The following is a 24,553-nucleotide window of genomic DNA, read 5'->3' as shown; positions in this document are numbered from 1 at the left end:
CCAAGCAGCCACGGCGGGTGACTTGCGCCTTTATGTACTTTTGTTCAAAAGTCTCTACGGTATACACACTTTAGCATGTAATATTTCGGCACCCGTACTTAGCCTAAAATATATTTACACGCAGAGATGTCTATGTCTATAGACACAGTCTCTATAGACATTGTGTGCACGCGTGAAAAGGTCTATTAGATAGAAGAATGCCGAACTGTACTATATAGAGGTGATGCGACCAGTTGAAGGCGCGGAAATCTCATGGTCAAGGCTACGATGTTGTAGGCATGTCGCTCAGAAAGTGCGATTGATTTAACAGTAATCTAGTTTCCGTCCGTAGGCAGCAATGCCGCAGAGCAACTCACTTGCGAAGGCTAGTAATATCATTATTCGACTACTCACATAAAACATGCGGCGCAATATGACTGAATTTTAGAAGAGAGAACATGTCAGTTTAATCGCATACATACATACATACATACATACATACATACATACATACATACATACATACATACATACATACATACATGCATGCATACATACATACATACATGCATGCATGCATGCATGCATACATACATACATACATACATACATACATACATACATACATACATACATACATACATACATACATACATACATACATACATACATACATACATACATACATACATACATACATACGTACATACATACACACGCACGCACGCACGCACGCACGTAAGTACACGTGCTTACGCAATGTATAGCGCTAAACGAAGCGCAAGAAGTGCAACACTTCGCAAGTTATGCCGGTCATAGAAAAAAAGGGAAGTGCATGGAAGAGCGGGTAGCAAGACTGTCATTCCAAAAGTGCGAAACAAGGTGAGGCAGCCGCTGTCGCGCCCGTGTACGCCTCTGCAGACACGGCGTCGCCACAACTTTCATAAATAACGCAAACGCCCCCAAAAAAGGTACGCGAACGGCAGGAAGGACGTTGCCAGCGTTGTTCCATTTGCATTCACGCGGAGTTCGGCCCGCTTCCCGAGGCGTCGCGCAGTCAAAGAGAAAAACGCCGGAGGAAACGGCGCGCTGAGTAGGCGCTCGAGTTTAAAGCGCCGTACAGAAGAGACGAGGGTGGGATGCGACAATGAGGTGGGCACTTGCTTATTTATTTGTTTTTCTCTTTGTCGGTGCCGGGGAGCCCCATGCTGCTATAATAATCCCTGCTTCCTCCGGGTCTCGCAGGAAGCCGGGAAACGTGTCGCAGCTTTTACGTACAGGAGGCGGCGGCTAGCCGCGCATCGATCGAAAGCAAGGAAATGGCAACCAAAAAAGACAAAAGTGGACCTGCAGCGTCAGCGCCCAAAGCTCGTGGCCCCTATATGGGAGTCCGCAACTTTTTTAATCGGGATCAGCGAAAACGCTGATTCCGCTGAACGACGACGTTAATATTTTTTTTTTCTGAACAAAAGACGACGCTGCTGTTTTTCTTTTTTTCTTTAGAAAAGTATGAGCTCGTGCGCCAGCTTCCCCCAGCCAGTTACACCATCAGAAAAAAACAGAAGAGACGGCGATAAAACAACGAATAAAAAAAGAAACAAAGAAATCACTTTGAGACGCGTGATTCTTGTAATCATCCATTCAGCTAGTTTGGCTTCGCAATTGTACTCTAATAGTATAGTCGCTTGTTCCCATTCCCGGCATTTCAATTACTTCATTCATTATTCCAATTATTATTATATGTGCGTCCAATTATTATTATATGTGCGCATAATCATGCGATTCTTGGCACATCTCCAATTATGGGCACGTGTTATGTTTCGAAGGATCAGCGTCATCATATCATCATTACCATCGTCATCGTCGTCATTCTTATAATCAACTGCACTTCCTATAACAATAATTTATTTATTGGCATTTAAGCTACTCAAATTTTAATTTCTTTATTTTATTGGCTCAGAGTTAATGGCATCGCTTCCAAATAATCAATTGCAGGACTTAGGCCTGCAGTTATCTTGCATGCCATGGCAGCCTTGTTGACCAATTATGCATCAGAAAAACTGGGATATCTGAGAGCTAGTGCTTGTTTCATGATAGCAACTAAATGTATGTGGCTTCATTGCTGCCCAGCTTCAATTCCGTAATTGACACATGATCCTTAAGGCAAATAATTAAAGAAGTAATTAGATTAAACTCGTTAATTAACTGACTAAACACTGCGATATATCACGCAAGTAATACCGGCAGCTTCAAATAAACCACCGAAACAGGGTTTCGATATCTACCACGAATTCTTTTAAGGAACCCGTAGAGCCTAGAAAAAATATATATAGAGAGAGAGAGAGAATAGAACATCTGGTGGGAGACCGACGTTTTGTTCGTGCACCTGCTATCCTCCTTCCATGTGCACACACGCGCGCACGCACACACACGCACACACGCATACGAACGTACACATACGTATATATATACAAGGTCCGATCGGTCGACAAATAAAAATCATAGTGAAAATCAAAACTGTTTTATTGGGAACATTCAGAGACACTTTCCAGCTACTTCTCTACATAATCACCGCTCCGAGTAAGACATTTGTCGTAGCGTGGTACCAACTTTCCCATACCCTCGTCATAGAAGGCAGCCGGCTGGTCTTTCGGCCAACTCTGTACGCTGGTCTGCAGCTCGTTGTCCGAGTCAAACTACTGTACCCCTATCCAGCGTTTTATGTGGGCAAAGAGATTGTAATCAGAGGGAGCCAAGTCCGGTCTGTACGGTGGGTGACCAAACACTTCCCATCGAAAACGCTGCAGGAGCTTCTTTGTTGCAGCTGCACTGTGCGGCCGCGCATTGTCATGAAGAAGGACAATGCCTGATGACAACATTCCTCTTCGCTTGTTCTGAATTGTCTTTCGTATAGACGTTCAAGAGTCACGCTGCAGGAGGCCGCAGTGATGGTCGTGCCACGTTCCACGAATTCCACCAAGAGGACAACACCACTGCTGTCCCAGAACGCAGTAGCCATACACTTTCTGCTGGAGAAGGTCCGTTTGAACTTCTTTGCTTTCAGGGAATAGGAATGCATCCACTGTTTTGATTGCTCGTTTGTTTCTTCAGTTTCGAAACGGACCCATGTCTCGTCCCCTGTGAAGATTTTCCTCAAAAAATATTCTCCTTCATCGTGGGTAGTGCCGGAGAAACGTTAAGGCTGAGCCCATTTGCTGTGTTCTGTCACGGTCGGTCAGCATCTTGTGAAGCCACCTCGCGCAGAGTTTGCGGTACTGGAGTCTCTTACTCACGATGGTACAGAGAGCTTACCGTGAAATTCCGGGAGACGAATCACTTAAGGCAGAAATTGTGAAACGACGATTTGTTCGAATCGCCTGATACACTCGCTGAACAAGATCGTCAGTTGACACTCACTTCCTTCCCTGCCCGCCTACATCGTGAACGTCTGTGCGTCCTGTTTCTGTCTCCTCCTTGAACCACTGCCGCACTTTGCTGTCACACGTGAAAGTTGTACCATACACATTACTCATTCGTCGATGAATTTCGGCGGCATTGTACCCCTGAGCATGCGGAAATCGAATGACAGCACGCACTTCGCGGGATACTGTACTGTTCGAGACACGTTTACGTACTCCCTGCGCGCTCAGAATCGACGACTGTGACCTCACGCGGTCGACGGGCACACTAGACACTGCGCAACACATTTGCGCACAGCGTCATCGGATTTTCACTCTGCTTTTCATTTAGCGACCGATCGGACCTTGAGAAAAAAAAATAATAACCCTCGTATATTGGGGCGTTGCCTTTTTCATTGTATACGTGGCTGTCAGCGTGTCGCAACTACCTCTGCACAACACGTCCGAATTCGTGCACCGCTTCGCAATAGCACTGACAGCAACACAGGTCGAAAGGCGGCCATACGCCAGACTGGTGGGACCACCGCAGCATATAGCACCCTACCACACGAATTCGACAAGGAACGACCGCTTCTTTCTTTCTTTCTTTCTTTCTTTCTTTCTTTCTTTCTTTCTTGCGGGTACGAATTCTCTCATTCTGCAGGGTATAACCTTCTGCGGAGGACCGCGCATTATAAATTCCTCTCGCGCGGCGTGGCCAAGGCCCCAACCGACACGGCCCGCTCTACACCCGAACGCCGGCCGCAATCACGCAGAGCACCCGGCGCGCGCTGGGCTCTGGGAGAACTCGGGGCGCGTGCTTCGAATGCTACACCGACCTCGCTGCAATCGACCGCGCGGTGGGCCACGGCGGTGGCTTCTTCGCGCCTGTACAGGGGCGTAGGACCACTTTGGGCTCTACTGCAGAGCGGCCGCCAACGTTACCGTATACCGTACCGCAGGAGCGGGAAAAAAAAAAGAAAGAAACGGCCGCTGCAAAGTGGGAACCTTCGATTGGGGCTGCGAGTCCTCTCCACTCTGATTGGATTTGCTCAACTCGCCTCGTTTGGCGCCGACAAGCTGCCCTCTACTTTGCGCGCGCCCAGCACCAGCACCACCGGCGCGATTGTTGGCACCGTTTCCATTCGAGTGAGCTAAACAGCGCATCACTTTCTTTCCCAGCCTGTACCTCGGGGCCTTTGTCGCCTAGTTTGTCGGCAATCGACAGCCGCAGAATAGGCCGGTCGTGAAGCGCGCGTTCTCGAAGTTCGTTGACAAAGTCACGGGCTTGCGTTATATCTTATATCCACTGGCGACAGCAATCGCGTCAGTGTATTCTTAGCGAAAGGTACACCTTCATCTAGTAGGAAATGGCGACGAAAAGAACACACAAGGAGGGCCTTCTGCTCGACCCCCTTCGCATATTGTGTCATCTTATGTGCTGTGTATTCCTCTTTGCACTCTCGTTAACAGTATATTTTTATAGAGTAAGTTTTCCATCAAATTAATAAACACATCTCATAATTCTGCGCCAACGCAACCTCCGCAAGTCATAAGGTCCTGACCCCCCCCCCCCCTCTCCTTTCAAAAAAAAAAAAGAAAAAAAAACCGAAAGGCGTTCAACGATGTGTTACGTAGTATTATAGTTTAGAAATAAGACGTCATAGTGTTCATTCCCCTGCGCTCACCTTAACGCGTCACACCTCAGAACGCCATATGATGAAACGCCAACACTGAAGCAGTCGTAAAGGAGAAATATATTTGTAATTAGTAAACTAATTGAATCATTCAGCAAAATGAGCTTGCTTAGTACTCGAAACAACCGTGTGCACATGCACTCACCTCTTTGTTCGTAAGAACTGTTTGTGTTTGACATTTTTGCTAACAACATACTTGTACGTATACAGATTGACCGGTGCCCTGTTCTTACGAATAACGCTAGTGTAAGAAATTATCCTTCAATTTTTCAGAAGAATTTCACATGATTTCATACTATCCCACTCTAAAGCACAAATGACGAGATCGCGGCTTTATTATTGAGCTATGTTCAACTTTCACAAGACTATGCACATGAGGCCCCTACAAATATATTGTAGACTGACCTATATACGTCAGTCGGCGCATCAGCAGAAACCAAGAAACTTCCTCAGCTGGGGGCTGTCACTGCAGCTGATTGTTAAACAAAATGGCCGTGCGTATTTAACTCGCTTGACAGATGTGACGACGTTTACCTAACATATAACCTAGTTCAATTCTGAACGGCCTCTTGTCTCGTTTTACGTCACGATATCGTGCATTTCTGAAACAACGACCTGAACAATATGGTGAACCGGAAAAGCGAACGATTTGTTAGGATGGAAATTGGAAACATTCGCAACTGTCGTGTTGCCGGCTCCTCCACAAACGATGCATTCTTTAATGCCAAGTCTGCGCGTCAATCTATCAATCGACATCAATCTGTCTTCGTGTTTGTAATATAATCATACTGCCGTCGTTCAATAGTGATGATGCCACCTTTGTCATGCCGTCATCTTCAGACAGTCGCTATCGTGCCTCCACTGTCAGACAGCTGTCGTAATTTTGTCGTGGTCTTGCCATCATCGTCACTCAAGCTTCGTCATCCGACTCTCTTCACGCCATCGTCGCCATGCAGGTTTTGTGATACAGTCATTGTCACGACATTGTCATCTTAAAACTCGTCGTCACCCCATTGTCCTCGTGCCGTAGTCACGTCATCACTGACGCTGTATCGTCGTCATACAGTGTCGTCATATCATTATCCTCACGTCATCGTTATACCATCGTCATATAGTTTCGGAATCGACAACTCACTGTCTTCGTTTCTCCTTCGTCATTTCATCGTCGCTGCGTCGGCGTCACACAGTCGTCGTCGCCGTCGTTCCTTCATGCTCATGCGTGACCTTGGCAAGCGAGTGCTATAGCAAAGTGGAACGATATACATAGTATGCACGTGACGACACATCCGCTGCTGTCGTCTACTTCCGCTACCTTCCGCCATCTTGGGGAACCTTAGCAACAGGCGCGCGCATAGGCCTATAGACCTCAGACTCTGCCCAGGCGGCGCTGCGGAAAAACTCGTCACCAGCGACCCCATCGCAGCCTTGGCGCTAACTGAGTAGTGCAAGGCGAGCTGTCCGCAAGCGAAGGTGCACAGGCCACAATGGACCCTTCTCTTTCGTTTGTGTTGAGGCACGGTTTCCTAAAAATCAAGTACCTGGAAAGCTTCTTCTGCCCATCCACGCTTCGGAAAGGAAGCTCAGCAGGGCGAAGTACGTGTACAATATAAAATAAAGTCTCAAGTGTTATTTCGGCGTGCTGCAACTCGCAAGTACAGAGAGCATCAGGTTTGTCTATAGCCATATCAGCATAAATATCTAAGCATTTCAAATTGGTTCATATTGAATATGTCCTGAACACAAGACTTAAGTATCTACTATATTTTTATGTATTTTATCGTAATGTTTTGTCTCGCAATTATTTACAGAGAGTAAATTCTTTCATAGCCTTTTCCAGGGCAGCAAAGAGAAAACGTTTTCCAAGGCAGCAAACAGCGTGCGATCATAACGAAAGTAAGCTTCCTACAGTGACTACGCGCTGCATCTTTCTTTCTCGCAGGATCTGCAGCATCGCTCAGTACCTTAATTTGAACTTTTCGCAGGCGCTTCGAGCAACAAGCGCGCACAAATAAATGTAAATAAACGCGACATTTTTTTCTTTACACACGTGCGTTACTTCGCAATTACACATCCAGTGCTCCTACAGCAACTTTATTGCCCACATTTGAAAAACGCAGTCGAGCAGGCTCAGCACGTTGCGAAGCGTGCTTGTTGTATCGGCGCAGGACATACAAAATACCGAAATTAGAAATGAGCTCGCGATACAACGATGCTCTAGAAGAGGATTTTTAATTCATAAACGAACCAAAATGTTTGGTTAAGCTGACCTGCCAAATATATCCCTTCCACTTGTTGAGTCAAGCGGAGGCGGACGTCTGTTAGAAGGTGGAGATATCGATGGCACATAAGCAGGATGGTTCGCAACGTTGTTGTTGTTTTTTTTTTTTTTTTTTTTTTTGTTACCGACGAAGTGGCGGCTGAAGATTCTTGAGTTTTCGCTTGGTTACCACTGTCCTCCGTCAGGGCTACGCAACACAATTACAGAAGAACAAAATTGTCGCACTTTCTCATGCGAGCCGCTGTGTTGTGGGGAATGCAAGTAATCCGATTACCCAACAGGTTGAACGGCCCGTATCCAGCGCTCTCGCCATTCCCCTTCATACGATCGCGATAGAAATCGGTAAAACTGAACATTGTTATTCCGTCCTTCACGTTCATGGCAATTTACAACACAACAGTAGCGTCGATTGCGGCGTTTCTTCGTAGCGCGCGGAGCTATCGCGGTTGCCGTCGTTTCCGCCATCAGTCTGAAGAGTGAGCCAGCAAGCGCTTTATGGCAGTTCAGCGGTGCGTCCGACTAGCGTAGAAATTCATAGCTCTCTGTCTGGGTGTTAAATGCGCAAAACACTCGCAATATGGACCAAAATCTAGTTAAATCGTTGTTTCGCAGTCGCTAGCTGCATAGGCAACTTAGCAAGGGAGTCGGGCTAGTCACTACTCGATTACTGCCTCTTCGCAACGGCAGGTGGCACTACGCGTCTTGCAAAACTCCAGAGTCTGACGTCCATAGGTTCCCCAACATGGCGCCGCCGTAAACCGGAAGTCGCGGAGTATCCTTGAATGACGTACGTGAATACTATGTATTGGAGTACATGGCAGACATCCGAAGCAACGGAAGTCTCAAAATTGTCACTGCACGTGATAAACAGACGTTACATCAGGAATATGGTCTGTCGCCACACTGCTCGTTTGCAATCCGCATTACCATCGACAGTCATCGCGAGATGAATTCTGCCGTAATTTTTTATTGTAGGTTCGATCTAAGTTCGATTTTGTGTCAACGCGATTGCACGCTCGTGTCGCGGACACTTAAGCACGAGCATCTCGATGACTCAAAAACTAAACCACTACACCCTACGCGGCGTGGCGTCGCGTCGTTCGTCATTGCCGACGGCGTTTCTTTGGCACCGTTGAAGCTCACTTAATAATTCTGTCAACGGTTGTTTAACGATGCGTGCCGCGAGTCGCTGAGTGACCCTCCCATATATGCATCGTAAAAGCGTCTGAAATGTGTAACGCTCTCGCGGTCTGCGCAGAGAGCGAAGGCAAACGTGAAACAGAAAGCTAACTTAAAGGCCGTGGACCGTGAACGGCCTGAGGGGCCTGAAAGAAAGAAAAAAAAAAGACAGAGAACTGCCGCCGAACTTCACGGGAACACGTGTTCCGCACATGTATCATGTTTCGAAAAAAAAAAGTGACTGAAGACGTAACAGCTTGTGCGGAAGGCCTTTCACGGTCAGCTGCGCGCTGCGCTTGCCGCACGCTTGGCTTCAGCTTCGAGTTCTTCGTTCCCACAGCCCTAGCTGGCACGGAACAAGAACCGATGCGGCCGTGTTCAGAAGAGTGTATTATTTATATAAATTTCTTTTTACGTTCTTGTTTCCCTGTCAAAACGAAAAAAAAAATCATCGTCGCTGTCTCTCGGCGCGACAATAATAAAAAAAAAAAAAACCGGGAGTAAAGGAACGACCTCTTTAGTTCCACATCACGCGAAGAAAAAGAAGTATCACGTCGGGGGAGCTATCGCAAGAGGTGCCGTCATTTCCCGAAAGTAAGCACACGCTACCTTGCTCTGGTCGTGTTGTCCGTGACAGCTCTCAGTGATTATGAAGACGATTATGTGCGTTACAATATCTGCCACAAGTCTGAGGGTGTTTTCTCACTGCGGCTTTAAATGGTGGCTGTAATGATGATGATGATGATTTGGGATTTTGATGGCGTAGCAGTCATGCAGGCTATAATGCGCCAAGCCCATGTTTTTGGAAGTAGATTATTTTTTTTTTCAGATGTGGTAAAATGGTGTAAATGGATAAGTAAAAATATAAAAGCATGAAATGTGCTACAGTGTACCTGTGGCTTTTGAATAGTTAGAAGTATCTTCATATGGCACGAGTGGTTTATCGCTCAATAAGAGCATGGGATGGAAAGGGATTCTTCTTTCGTAAAAAGTTTTAAAATATCTTTGTCTCCATTTTTCTAAGCCGGGACATGTTATTAAAATGTGTAGCACGATATGGTGGCTGTTGATATGACGCTTGAGTACGTGTGACAATAGCGCACAAATTCCCTAGAACAACATACCAGACTGAAAACTATAATGTGCTGCGGGAACACTAATATAGGGCAGCTCACTTATGTGTTTAGTTAAGCGAGCAAGCTTAATTAACTGGTTAGTCAAAGAAACTGTCCTAGATTAGTTTTCAGGCTCAGAGGTGTACTTTTACATGAGACTGGCAGGTCTTAATTAATACCAGATGGCAGTGTATGCTGCCACCGGAAGAGCTTTTCGTGGCTTCTCTTCGGTGAGACCAGCAAGCTAAACATAACGACCATAAGAGGCTGACCGTAAGACAGAGCAACCGGGTATTAAATCAAACGAAACAAATTATCCCTCTCAGACCAAGACTGTGAAGCAATGGAAGTGATAAAGAAGCAAGTAGAAGCATAGTAAATACCTGAAGTAACTGAGACTCAATCACAGAATCTAAGAAAGAGAGAGAGAGAGAGAGCTTATCTGGTGATTGTCTTCGGTGATCGAAATACGCGTCAGTGTTCTGAAACCTCGCGAATTGCACGGGACCCACGGATACCGGCCGCCCACGCGCTGTCCGTGGGCCTGCCGCGTGTCATTCTAATGGAAAAATCGATCTCCGGTGCCAGCCAGCTCACTCTCAGGCCTGCGCAACGCGCGGAGGCCGCTGCGCTTTCGCCGTCTCCTCTTAATCTCGGCCCGTGCCCGCCCTAATTAAAGTTCAGCGCCTTCCTCCCCTTCAACTTCTTACACGGTCCCCCACCTCCCCTCCTGCCCTCACTCCTCAGCTCACATCCATTTCCAGAGGGATAGCAAGTCGACTTCCTTTCTGCAGAGTTTGCAGCAGAGAGACAGAAAATGAAGGAACCTGGGGAAAACCAACCATAATAGCGTCTAGCTTTGTACGCGCGCGTACGCACACAAACTCACACACGCACACACAAACGGACACAGAGATAGGTCTTAAAAATGCTTCAGTCATAAGCACATTGTAGCATATGCTAAGCGCATTGTAGTATGCTTCACCACACAAACGCTGTTATTGCAAGGAAGCGACCTTTCACGAGCATTCTCTGAGAAGTTTCAAAGGTGTCCACGGCCGTCATGCACAGACTCTTCAACCTCGTTGCAAGAATATTATTCAAAATATCACATTTAAACAAAGCTGAACGCTTGGATTAAGAGGAATTAACTTCCAAGATGAGCGTGTATTGGAAGTTCATCCTTCATCTTCAATAGACGCTCATCTCGAAAGAATTATTCGGCAGCCTGAAGCTCTGCACTGCTGACTTTCCTTGGCTGGATGCTGACGTTACTTTCAGGAGACCTATAACGTTATTTTTAGTAAATTGGAAATATTCAGGTGATTGAAAATGCGCAACCGTGCTCTTTTCTTTTTTAATCTTATAGGAACCTACGGGAGATGGCGTGTACTAAGGAGAAACGTATTCTGCTTTTCCAGGTGCAGCCGAGGCAATGGAGGTCCCCGTACTTTCTAAAGGACACAAAGGTGAGTGAATTGTCTGCTGCCGTGCATTTGAGACACGATGCGGTTTCATTTCAAACTTAGAGCGCACTTACAGCGATAATGACACATTTAACTTATCGGCTCTTCCACTAGCTAACCGTCTGTGGAATGCCCTTCCGGATAATCTTGCATCAGCGCGAGATCATGCATAATTCTGGGATTATTTTAAATTTATCTATGCTCCAACATCAGATGTTTTGCATTTGCCACTTTCACCACTGTCCTCGCCAATAGTACTGTTGCCGATATGTCCCTCTTCTTTCTTTCTTTCTCTCTTTCCTTCTTTCTTTCTTTCTTTCTTTCTTTCTTTCTTTCTTTCTTTACGTGAAAACGATCGTCTGTCAACAGTTTCTATTCTCCGTAGCACTCTTGCCGTTGAGTTAAAATTGCTTTTTTGTTGGTTGTGGCGTCTTCATCTTGTTTTTGTCTTTTTCAACTTTAAATGCTGTTGTTGCTTTCTTGCTTTTCTAGTGTGTCTTGTTAAGTTCTCGGGCTCCTTCGCATCTTTCTGCACTAATCTTTGTTTTACTTTGTTAAGTAGTTATAGTATTTTTGCCTTTATGTATGTATTTACTGCACTGACCCCTTACACAATGCCCCGCGAGGGCTCTGTAAGGTACTAAAAATAAATAAATAAATAAATAAATAAATAAATAAATAAATAAATAAATAAATAAATAAATAAATATGTCCCTCTTGCTCCCCCAGGAACAGACTTGGGCAAACGGATGCTGCTCTAGTGTGCAGCTTTAGTTTCGTGCCGTAAAACAAACGGAAAGGAAAATTCACGATCGTTAAAATAATCGTGAAGACAGATGAAAGCTAACGGCACACCACAGCGCTACTTTTGTCATTTTGTTTTCGCACGGCACTAGAACGCGCGTTTTTCTATTCGACGGGTCGAACAAACTGAATCTCAAGCTGTCGAGGAGTTCACTAATTCACACGGTGGTTACGACTGACAGAGTCACAGAGGTTACATGGGTAGATATGCACCTCGTTCTTTTTAACTTCATCAAATCTTCAGTCGATACTCTGCTGGAAATAAACGTCAGGCTTTACTCGTAGATAATCTCGGAGGTAAAACATAAATAAACAGGCGGAGTGGTCTGCTTGAGGCAGGCTTCTCATTCTGCTGCTCAACGGCGAATGAGAGATGTAAAAAATAGGTAGCGTGTGGTGACGTTGAGGATGTAGTGATGCAAATAAACAAGATCGCGTAGCGTCGTGTATTACGTAAAAGGTGTAAGATAAAACATTAGATCAGAAGTCTGAGAAACATATTACGAAGATGGATCAAGCGTGAGAAAAAAAAATTAGTGTCCTGTCCTATACCATGAAGTGCTCCGATGTTCTGAACATGAGTGTCGGGGCAAGTACACAAATAATTAATTGTATTCATACGACCTAGTCGCGTAAAAAAAAGTTATTTTTTTAATGATTGGTCCCACAACTGAGTTGATCTCAAACGACCTGGTTGCTATCATTACTATTCACACTATCACGCGCAACACATCGAAACCGGCCAGCCTGATTGGCACAATCTGAAGGACCCGAAAGTGAAGTGGCGGTCTAAAGTTCAACTACGTTGCGCACGTTCCTTCAGCGCGCTCTTCTTGTGTGTCTTTGAAAGTACCGCAACAAATCCCTTCACTGCCCTGAAGAGCCAAGCACCCGAACGAACCAAAAGACTCTGTTAACATTAAATTAATTTGTGCGCGGATTACCATCCTGAAACTGCAGAGTGGATTACGAGGGACGCCGTAGTAGAGAGGTCCGGATTAACTTGAACCACTTGGGATTACTTAACACGTGCCCAAATTTGAGCACACGAACGCTTCTGCATTTCGCCTCCATCGAAATGCATCCGCCGCGGCCGGCCATCGAACCCTTGATGTCGTTCTCAGCAGCACAACGTCATTGCTATACTGAACCACCGCAGCGAGTGAACGACTCCGTGATTGAGTTTTATCACTTCTTTCGTTTTACGAAACAATCGACTTTGCGACAAAGCGCCGAGCCAACGAACGGTTCGCGCAAAGCCAAGGTCGTTTTGCAAGAAACTGCACGCAGTATCGCCTATACTGCATCCTGATTGGTATCGGCGGGGCATCTGCTGGCGGAACTCTAATACAACCTGACCTGACCTGATCGAACTGAACCTAACGCCTTACGGGCAGCTATAAGCGTTCCCAACCCAGTGGACGATTTGGTAACACGAAACGTGCTTCTCGTCTTATACTCATGCCAAGCTGCTTGCGAAGGAGATTCGTCCCTCATTGCGCAATGCCATTGCTTACTCAACCAACGGGTACGTTACGGCCGTCGGCTACAGTACGTCGTTACAACACGACGATGAAGTGAGCCACCGTAGTGCGTTAAGGACATGAACTGCGCTAACTAAAGCTAAGGCTATGCATTTGGTTAGTCGGGAGGCATGCAAGTAGCCGCTGGCTTCGCTTCTAGGCACGCACTTTGCTTTCTCCAGCTACGTCGTTAAATGAAGCCCCTATAATAAAATGGGCAAGAGTCGCACCAAAACACATAATATAAGTGCTTCCGCACGGGACGCCACTGGATCCAAGAGTGTGAAACAAACCTATATAAACCCTTTCGCAAGTGGCATTACTCAGTAAAAGATTCCCGGACGCACCATGTTATACACCGCACAGATCCCCGGGTTCGAAGGAGTGCGAGTTAGTGGCTGCAACCCACACTCAGAATGGAAAGGATGGATAAGAAACAAGTAGAAGGGCGGGTAAGGGGGGGGGGGGGGAGGGGGTGAAGGGGCATTCTATCGCAAGCGGTGGCATCGCGGCGTTGTTGAAATATTCACGAAAGCGAACAGAGGTCGCCCGCCCCATCTAGGAGCCGCCGGCGCGGCGCGGTTCTCTCGGCGCAGTTCTCTTGGCGCGCTCTTCTGGCCGGCGCTGGAAGACTGCTCACTGTACACACAGCATAGGAGGGAGAGAGAGAACGCGAGGGCGCACCATCGATCGCGCTCCATCGGACACCCCTCGCCCTTCTCCCACGGCGCTCATGAATAACTCCTGGGCCTCGGACGCCGGTTCGAGCCAGGCGGTGGCGCACACGCACGCACACGCACGCACGCACACGCACGCACGCGCGCGAGCACGCGCTCCCGCACGCACGCACGCACACTGTGATTAAACCCCCTCTCGCACCGGCAATAGCGACTCTCTATTCGATGCGTTGGCGTCCTTTTGTGTCGTGCTGGTGCCCCGACGCGTGGAGCGCGCGCGAAAGGAAAACGTTTCTTCCGATGCAGCAGCTTGGCCCAAGGTTTAAATTATTTATAGATCGTTCAACCGGTAGGAGAGATTCTGTCGAGAAGGTTCATACATATATTCGAAACTGGCCGCGTTTCTCGGAGCGGATATGTAGAAGAAAGTGGGGAGAAAGAATCTCGCGTATCTGAAAGGAGTGGAGCGCGAGCGTCGTGTATAGGCGCGTCTTCATCTCGTGGGAAGCTCTTCCCTTCTTCGGGGACAGTTCAATTTGTAGCGAATGCGCAGTGCAGTACTGGTGAGAGAGGTCGTGAATGTTTCCAGCGTGCTTACAAATTGTGCTTGTTACTTTGTTTACACCGGTGCTATTTTCGTTTCGAAGTGAAGATGAGGTGCTCCCTATCCGATATGTAGCAAAAGGGCTCCGTGAACTTCGGAGCGGATCGATGGTTCCAAGACGTCATCATCATTCGGTACGATGACAATGACAACGATTACATTATATCCACACTTCCGCACTCAAAGTGTGAACAAAAAAAAAGGAAAGTTTCTGGCGTTTAGCAATTACAAATTACGGCTACTCATGTGCATTCACGGCGCACCTGCTGACCTGTGTTCTCCGTAAAGACGATTTGTTCCGTCGTTTCGAAATTGGTTACGGCAGTAGTGCGCTAACAGTGACACGCTGTAGTGGGCGGCTCGTTGCGGGGCTTCTGGTGGAGCCTGTATTTGACGCAACAAGGCGAATACCTGGATACAAAGGAGTGCCTGTTCAATACCTGGAAAAAGGAGTACCTGTTCAGTAGCGCAATCCAGTCGGCATCCGCATCAAAATTTGGGTGTGCTCTGAAATTTCGAATGCTTCAGAGGCTTTCAAAACGACTGTGCCGCTCGCTGAAGAAAAGAATGTACAGATGACTCGGAAAAGCTTTTAACGTCATCCCACAGGGCTTAAGAAGAGGCAGAAAGAAATATGCCACTCCTCCCCAAAAAAATAAAAATGCATCTAATGCCTGCAAGCAATACAGAGTGTCATGAAGAGTGGATTTCTGTACGGTGGCACAGCATTTCAGAAGCAGCCCCTGCGTCGGCCTCATGCTTCTCTCGGACGAAAATGCGCCGCCTACTGCTTCCATCAGAAGTGGAACAAAAAGCGCGCGCTGCTATTGTAACATACCTCGGTGTGTCACCAGAATCCCCTGGACCCAAACCTTCATAGCATATATGAACGCCAAAGCGCACGAAGCGGGCGAATGACGCAGACCGTATATACTTTTAGAACACTACGCTTCTTTCGAGCACTTCTCGGGTAAGCACCGACGCGAGACTCCTGAGCCACGAACGACCCCGTCTTTCTTGAGAGAGCAGTGCTTTCGAAGGCTCTTCGTTTTTTTTTTCTCAGTCCCTTTTTTATTAATCTTCTTTTTTTCTTGTTTCTCCGCATTCTTGAGAGAACCTGACTTAGCCTCATTCGGAAAAGCGTATACGTTTTGCCGTGTAATTCAAAAACGGCATTAGACACGGCTTGCACGACCGCATTCTTCTCTTTGTAACCGTAGGACGATGCTACCAGAACAACAGCGGGCCTATTTGCGTAGGGCATAGTTCCAGCGGAATAGCATATGGAGGCATGGCGCAAGAGTGCCCACAGGCACGGACTATAATATGGCGTGCCAGCGTGGACTTACCATCTCAGTCCTCATCTATAACCATAAACAGGCTCAAGAGCACATTAGGCTCCCCATTCTTAAGCCCCCCCCCCCCCCCCCCCCCCCCCTGAAGATTCAAGTCACGAAATCCCTGAAGTAGTTGCTTATGATAAGCTTGGCAAATGTCGTAAGAGGATATTATACTGTGAGTATAACCCAGAACGTCGGTGTTAAACTTGTTTCCGTTTGTACTTTATGAAGAGTTAAATCAACGAAGCGCAGTCATCGTCCTCGCTCGTGCCTTCCCAAGGGAGCACGTACGTAGTATATATTGGTTACCATGAGTTTTTAAAGAAAATGCTCGCGATGATAACTGTCATGATGACAAAGAGAGGCACTGCAGAAAGTTTGTAGTTAAACTTTTTTTTCTTTGTGCAGCAGGCAGCTGCATAGTACCATAAATTGCTTTCTCCTGGCGTCTTGCTTAGACGGCTAGATTTCCAGAGCAGTCTCGCATTCTTACTGAATCAGAATCGGTTTTTATTGAGACAATTGGAAAGGTTACAAGATATTAATATACAAAAGGCGGTCCTGAAGTCAAAGACTGCAATGGGACCTCCTTTGCAAAGTAAACGTAACAAAAAGAATTACAGCATGAGAGCGGAGCGTCTATAGTCATGATCACCTAGACTAAGTATCGTAGCGCGACGCCTTCACAGTGATGCCCACAAATTCAAAAGAGAAAAGAAAGGGCTCAAGAAAAGAGCTCCGTCCATCTGTACGTATCTCCTACAAAGTCGTTTGTCGCGTTTTTGACTGACTTAAAAAGTGGAGCTTGGATGGAAAAACCAGCCAGTTTCACTGCAAGCCACACCAGCCGAGCAGGACAGCGCTGGTAGTTTTCTGGCGCGATGAATGGTTACTATAGTTAGACGAATGTGATTTTATATTTGTGTTTTGCTTTTCTAACGAGCAGCACATCACCGGAATAACGTGTAGAGCAAAATTCTTTGAAAGAACGAAGTGCATAATGCAAGAGCAGCGCACCTCGTCTTAAATTAATGCAAACGTGGTGAGATTTGCCACATAAAAAGAAAGGTTACCTTGCCTAAATCGAGAAAACGAAACTGGTAAGCTGCCCAAAGGCGCGCCATTGTTATTCAATGGCTGGAAACTACCTAGCGCAAGTTAGTCGCTTCGTGCGTTTGCCCCAGCAACGGCTGCCTTTCCTGCAGCAGAATCATTCGGAACGGTCGCCACTTCGCACCTATGTAGACTACAACAAGTGTCGTTACCCCTTCTATTCTAACAGAAACGAATATTCGATAGGTTCGAATAGTGAATTCTCGCATTGAATAAGGATCAAGCAGGACGGGTATTAGATTCGTATTCGAAATTCAACATATTCGCATACAACAACTTAAAATATTCAGAGCAGTGACAAAGTTCTGGTGTGTACGGCTTCTGAGGTAGGTCGCGGCAGAGACATGTCGGTTACGAACGGAGGAGCTCTGACGTAACGTACTGATGGATCCAAATGTAATATTCAAGCTATAGCTTCTCTCTCTCTCTCTCCTCTCTCTCTCTCGCTCGCTCGCTAACTCGGGCATGCAATTCGCTGGCAGCAGCCAGGACTTGGGCACCCTTCCGAAACATCTCAGCTGAAACTGTCAAGGCGCTCGAGATTACAGTAACATAAAAACCGTAGTAATAGCACACACTGGTGAAAAAAAATATATCCCGGAAGCACGAGAACCCCGATAGCGCTGTTACTTAGGCGCCTCGTTGCAGCCAAGCTTGTTTTGGCCGTCCGTCTCCCATGTTGTCTTAAGCCCGCCGTTCGGAACACGTATACAACGCGCGCTCACCTCCGTTTCTCGCACATCTTCCGAACTCCAAAATTTACCGCTTTCCTCGTCGACGCATCTCGTCCAAAGGGTGAAGCGAATGAAGAGATAAACTGACAAAAACGGGCCTCCGCGAAACAAAAACACGACGTGTCACTTCCTATAAGAACGGCCTCTTCGCAACTCGCTGCAGTCAAACTCGCGGAGGCAAGACGCAGCACCCCAGCTCAATCGCGCGGCTTGGCGCTATAACTTGTCCAGCTCAAGCCGTTTTGCGGACCGGCGAGAACCGCGCAGACATATAGAGAGAAAAAAGAACGGGGCTGTAACTAGATGGAAGCGCATTTCGTGCGACGGGTGAGCGCGCTTGCGCGTGCTTTCACTGTGAGCTTCCGGGCGCCCGATTCTAGAACGTCGATGCTGCCGGCCCCTGCTGGCGGCTATTCCAGGCTCTTCTAAAGTGCTTCTCCCTTAAAGTAGACCCCCATGCAGGGAGCCTCCCCAGCCCCTTAGGGTTGTTTCCAAACTGTCGCACTAGCGTCGCCCGAAGCACAGAGTGAGCGGACGCGGTCGTCCGTAAATAAGGGGTTTTTTTTCGCTCCTCGGTCCGACGATGCCGGGCGCGCGCTGTCCAAATATTTGCGCAAGTCTCAGCGCGGCAGAGAGCGGTTTCTGGCTCGCGCTCTCGGCCAAGACGCGGTTCTTCCCGAGGCTCGCGTTCCTAGCTCCCATATCGGTGTCGCGCAGATTGCGCGCGAGCGGCCGTCAGAGCCTGGCTCGAGGGCCACAAAGTGGACATCCTATTACCGACGCGGGCTGTGGGTGGTCCCGAATATATAGAATATCCGTGGAGACGAAAAAAAAAAATGCGCTGGACATTCGCAACAAGCCGGGCTGGTATGCGGTGCACGTATCTTCACGTCCTATGTATGCGGGTTTGTCATTTGTTTGCCAGTGGAGTCGCTTACGCATAGCTATATCGTGCTTATGTCACTGTTTGTCCTCATTATTTTTTTTTCCGCCAGAATCAGTCGTCGCGCGACCACCCTCAATAATACGTGGGGATGTCCGCTTACACGTACAGTAAGTACATGTCCTCCGCATTATAGTTTATCGTCATCCGCGCTCTATATGTTAAACTGTCAGCTGCGTACGTTATTGCTGGCATCTGTTAAAGGAAACATAAGACGTGAAGCGCTTAAACTGATGTGAATACGGTCCGTCTCCGAGCCTTGCAGCATTGCTCGTAACTGAAATGAGAGGCGACATCAGCGTCCGCAGCTTGCCGTCGTTCATATTGGACGGTGTGGCTACCACGTTTGTTTGTTTCTTTGTTTGTCTGTCTATTTATTTATTTATTTATTTATTTATTTATTTATTTATTTATTTATTTATTTATTTATTTATTTATTTATTTAAATCCGTATATTGAAAGCGATCTGGTGCGCCGACTGCTCATACCTTTGTGCGCGCTGTGTTATCGTCGCTCTGTTTGCGTTGAAACAATAGAGAGCACGAAGGTCGCTTCGCTCGCTGCTGCTGCCGCGCTTCCCCATGCCAGCGTTTTGACAGCGAGTGTCCACGGTCATCGAGTGGGATGTGTTCATGTTTGCCTGTGCGCGCTGACACCATGCTTGTTAATTGAGATAATAAGCGAACGTTTACGAGTTTATACGGAGGATAAAACTACCACCCTTACTTTGTATATCTATCTACTAATTTGCTAACGTAATCGATGCTTCGCGTTTCCGGCGAAACTGCGACCTCTTAACCCTCAAAATGATAGGGAATCGACAAGAAGCCCCGAAAAAGCCAAGTACAGTGGAAGGATTGCCTCAAGAGTTTCTCACTCTCAATCAGTGATGGTTTTGGGGGGAGGCAATCACTTCTGGAAATGGAAATATGCCGTTGGTTTTCTTGAACAATGGAGAGAAAGTGAATAGCCCAAGCTATCTGGATCCCAAGTCCTGCCTTGGGTCGAACCGCACTTCTGAAACCGTCAGTAGACGTATCACCAGGGTTCCGCTCCCAAGCCGAAGGTGGTGCAAGAACATCGCCTCTGCCTATTTAGATGGCACAGTCGTTTACACAACGTATGTTCCGAGATATTCCATTACATCTGCTGGTACTGACAACGCTTGTCGAGTCGTTAGGCGACATTAAAAAGAAACATTTGCGAACACGCGGATCTTGTTATAGTACGGAGCCGGACCTCGCAATGGTTGGTTCGGCCAGCATAACCCAAGACAGGGACGACAGAAAAAGAACTGAGAACACCCCCCCAGCAAAATGCCTCGTTAATGGATCTTGTGTTTCCGCCTTCGCCAGCAAAGGAGCTGAGATGGGTGTGATGATGGGTGCCGCAAACACACGCCTTCGAGCAGACTTGTGAAAAACCACCGAGCACAGTTTAAATAAAGAAAGTACGCAAACTATTAAGTTTACGCTTTCCCTGACCGCGAAAGCTCGACGGAAAGCATATGGCTACTCTCGCGACAACTTTGGCGCTGCAAATGTGGAGCGACAGAAGAACGCTGAACCCCTTACATGAAAGGCCCAAGCTCCACGAGAACCATACCACAGTATCGATTTAATGATCGCATAGTGAGAGGTCGCGCACTAAGCGGCCCGCGCACTTTTCAGACAGGCTGTACGCTTTATCTCTTTTTGGCGCGGCCATGGTGAACGAGTACTTGGCCTCGATTTCAGAAGCAGCATATGCCACTGTAAATTACAATTGTAAATCGGAAGCACGAATTACTGGAGGATACCGCGTAGCTAGTATTCACATGCCTCTCTTCAAAACTAGTGCTTTTATTTTGCGGTCACTAATGCGGAAATTTTACATCGTCGTCGTTTGAACTCGCCGCCCCCCCTCCCCCCCCCCCCCCCCCACCTTTGCTCCGCAAATTGTTTTCATTCAAGATGCTGGACATAAAAAAATCTGGCAGAAATCGTCTGTGGATGACTTGTCAACGTTAATGCGATTGAATATACCAAACGCATCGACTTGCATCACAAATAATGAAAACCTGAGTCAAACCGGCCGCTTCAAGAAATAGCGGCGGAGGTACTAAAACCTATAGACTTCAGTGACCCCTGCAGCAGCCTTTATCAATGGTGTGTGAAATGCGCGTGAATGTAGTGTGTCTCAGTATCGCTTCTCTTTCCAATAAGCAATGCTCATGACTCATGAAAAAAAAACATTTCTGATAATTTACAACATTTATTTGCGATGGAAACATTGTCACTCGCATGCAGAGGTTATAAATATATGCTGGGTGTCCCAATTAACTGTCATGCACCAAGATTTAAAGAAAGAGCAATGCGTTACTCGAAGATAACCTAGTGCATATTGTTCAGAGTACAGTGGAGTAGCTGCCAGAAATTTTTTGTTACTGAGATTTAATTACGTAATTGTAATTAATTATCCAACTCGAGACGTGCTATCCTAATTATTAACGTGTCAATGAGTCATTTGAAGGCACAGCCAAGGGACATCTAAATGCCGTATTTTCAGCGGTGCACTAATTGCGTACAAATTTTTTTCCGACTGATAAATAAACCCCGCGAAATATGGAGAATACCACGTGACTGCGTTCCTGTGAACGCAGTCACGTGGTATGAAGCGCTCTCGCGCCGAGTCGGCAACTCTGCGCAGCATTCCGGGCCGATGCTTCTACAGGCGGTAACTATTGTCATCTTCATGTCGTTGCCATCGGTGGGCTCAACTGCGTAAACGCAATATTTCACGCAACCCCACAAAATGAAGTCCAGTGGAGAGAGATCAGGGGATCTCGGCCGCCAAAACATCTCTCCTTCGCGTCCAATCCACTGCCGTCGAAAGTTACAGTTTAACCAGTTCTTTTCAGTGGAGGATAAATGTGGTGGAGCTCCGTCATGCTGGAACCAAACTTGCCGCAGTTCGCCGAGAGGGAGACTAGAGGCAAATTTATCGACGACACCAGCAAGAATTTCGTGCGCATAATTCTTCCCATCGAGGTTCCCTTCGAAGAAGTGAGGGCCAATGATTCTGTCCCCAAGTATGCGACACCATACATTCATACCCCAGCGAATTTGATGGTTGTGTTGCCGCAGCCAGTGAGGATTTCCTTGCGACCAGTAGTGAGCATTGTGAATGTTCACTGTGCAGTTCCTGCAAAATCAAGCCTCAACAGTCCGAATCACTCTTAATATGAAATCCTTATCTTGGTCAATTTTTATTAGGGCCCAATTACAAAAGTCTACCCGTTAATCAAAGTCTGCCTCACTTAGGTCCAGATGAAGACTCACATGGTATGGATGAAATTCGTGCTTTTTTAGAACGTTATGCACTGTTCCCACGATTTTCCCGCATTGCTTAGAACTCTCTCTCATGCTTACATATGGCACTGCATGCACGCAGGCAAGGACGTCAGTTTCAAAGTCCTCATCAATGATGCTCTTCTTGGGCTCTCTTTTTTTTGGTGAACTGAGCCTGTTGTGCGAAAACGACTGAAATAGCTAAAAAACGTTGCCTTGGCTGGAACTCGCCGATCTGGATGGCGAGACGCGTACAGACTCATTGCTAGTGAGGCATTGCCGTTCATATCCGTCATTGATAACACTACATCAATTTTTTTCTGCCGTAGAATATTACCTCGACCCAGACGAAGCAGCCATTTTTCAACGCAGAAGGTCCCAACGCAGGGCTTGCTTCTTCCAACGGCCCAGCTTGGTAGAGGCAATCAGTGGCAAAGGTAAAGGCACATAATGGAAGCTCAAGGGTTCACTCGATGCGCTTGCAAGGCAATGCCTGATCTGTACGGCACTTTCGCAAAACCGCGAAGAATAAAAAAAAATCGTCAGGCATACAGCAATGAAGTGCACTACTCACGCCAGTTCACAGTCGATGTTCTATTTCACAGCAGTTTTTCAGGCGCAGGCAATGCAGGGCCCTCAAATCACACACTACGGATAGGTACAGCGTCCCTGGAACACCACTGGCAACTAAGGTGCTGCCCGGTAGCTGTCACTTTTGTTTCATACTTAGCGCTTGCATGACTCTGAACCTCCGAAATGCAAAAAAAAATTAAAAAATAAAGAGTAGGAATAAAACCAAAGCCAGTATAGTAATCCTGCACTTGATCGCTTCGACAGTACATGTACGGTGGCACCGCGCTTCGTCGCCAACTCTGCAAGTCACTGTTTCAAAAAAAAAAAGAGCTCGGCTAAGCCGCCGCGCAAAGTCATCCTTCGGTTTCGCTGGCCATCAACGAAAACGGTGACCAAGGACGAAAAGTAATCACCGTCGCCTGTCACCCCGCATTCTTGTCAGACGGAGCGTCATACGCAACAGCTGCGTCACACTAGGGAGGGGCCTCACAGCGGGTGCCGCCGTCTCGCGTGCGTAGTTAGACGGCTTGGGCTGAAATTTCAGACGTGCATATCTCGGGACACAGGCGCGTTACTAAAATTGTACAAAGTGGTATAGTCACCAAATGGCACCGCCTCTGAGTTTTCAATATAAACATACATGCTAACTGCAGTAAATAAAAAGTTAATTATCGAATTCAATTGAATGCTGACATTACGACGACAATTATCCTCACATTTTGCGGCCGCCTGGCCGCATAACCTAGGTAGAAAAATGACTTCTGTGTACTCCTCACCGCATCTTTTTTAAAACCCGGAAGGTCTAACTATGAACACCCTATATATGTGTGTGTACATACATACATACATACATACATACATACATACATACATACATACATACATACATACATACATACATACATACATACATACATACATGGGGTTCGGAAAGCTGGTCGCCCCCCCCCCCCCCCCCCCCCCCCAGAAAAATGAAAGCTCTCCTCCTGAGTCCGCCATTCCAATGCGATAGTTGTAGGAGTTAGTGAATGCTACTCCTACCCACAGCCGACACAGCACTGTTGCGTCAAGTCGTGAAAGGTTTGTTCGTAATCTCAGTTTCCGTGATGGATCGAAGCTGTTAAACGATGGTTAGAGATCTGCGGTGTATTCCAGTAACTTAACGTGATGGTACGAGCGAGACTGCGAAGCTCTCTTGCAGCATCTACTCTTGATAATGGTATAAGGCAGTCAACTGGACTCTTCTCTCGCATTACCACCCGTATGCGCAGACATAAACATATGGAGCGACCTTTCTTAAAGAGACCCTAAAACGATTTTGAGGATCCTGTACAAACGTACCGAGTCGTTAGGGTAGGTCCTTCTAATCATTAAGGCACACATTTAAGCGCTCCGCGTAAAGCGTGTAATTTATTGTAAGGTTTTAAAAATGTGCATCGCTACCAATGGCAGCGGCGCCGCTCCACTGAGCTTTCAGCCGCCCCTTCACCACCTGGCGCGCGTGACGTCAGCCGGATGAGCTATCCGATTGGCTGCGCACGTGACGTCATCGACTACTCTTCTAACTTTCTGATGAACAAATGTTGCTCGTAATAGATGGAATGTTGGCAAATTTGTTTCTATACGAAAAAGTATCAGAAAGTGAATACACAACTTATCACTACACTAGGGCACTTCCGGCACACAGCAAGTGTCGCCTGCTTGTGTTACAACGTGCTCCGTGTTGACGCGAGCTGCGCGGTCGGTGTTGGTCTCGAGGTTTCTTTTCGGCAGGACCATGGTTCGCCCTTGTTGTGTTGTG

At 47.0% G+C, this 24,553-nt stretch overlaps 1 protein-coding gene across 3 annotated transcripts in view; it reads left to right on the top strand.

The window, feature by feature from the left end:
* LOC126521966 (uncharacterized) overlaps nucleotides 1–24,553 on the top strand; it is a 183,154-nt gene that overhangs the window by 143,763 nt on the left and 14,838 nt on the right. For all 3 annotated transcript variants that reach the window (XM_055066199.2, XM_055066198.2, XM_050170726.3), the window contains one exon: nucleotides 11,068–11,115. In XM_055066199.2, the coding sequence (XP_054922174.1) occupies nucleotides 11,082–11,115 (34 nt within the window). In that variant the 5' untranslated portion in view covers nucleotides 11,068–11,081. The remainder of the gene's footprint in view (nucleotides 1–11,067; nucleotides 11,116–24,553) is intronic.

Source organism: Dermacentor andersoni, chromosome 6, assembly GCF_023375885.2.
Source record: "Dermacentor andersoni chromosome 6, qqDerAnde1_hic_scaffold, whole genome shotgun sequence".
NCBI classification, from domain to species: domain Eukaryota; kingdom Metazoa; phylum Arthropoda; class Arachnida; order Ixodida; family Ixodidae; genus Dermacentor; species Dermacentor andersoni.
Note: the sequence above shows the minus strand (reverse complement) of the source record. Positions and strands in the feature narration are given on the sequence as shown.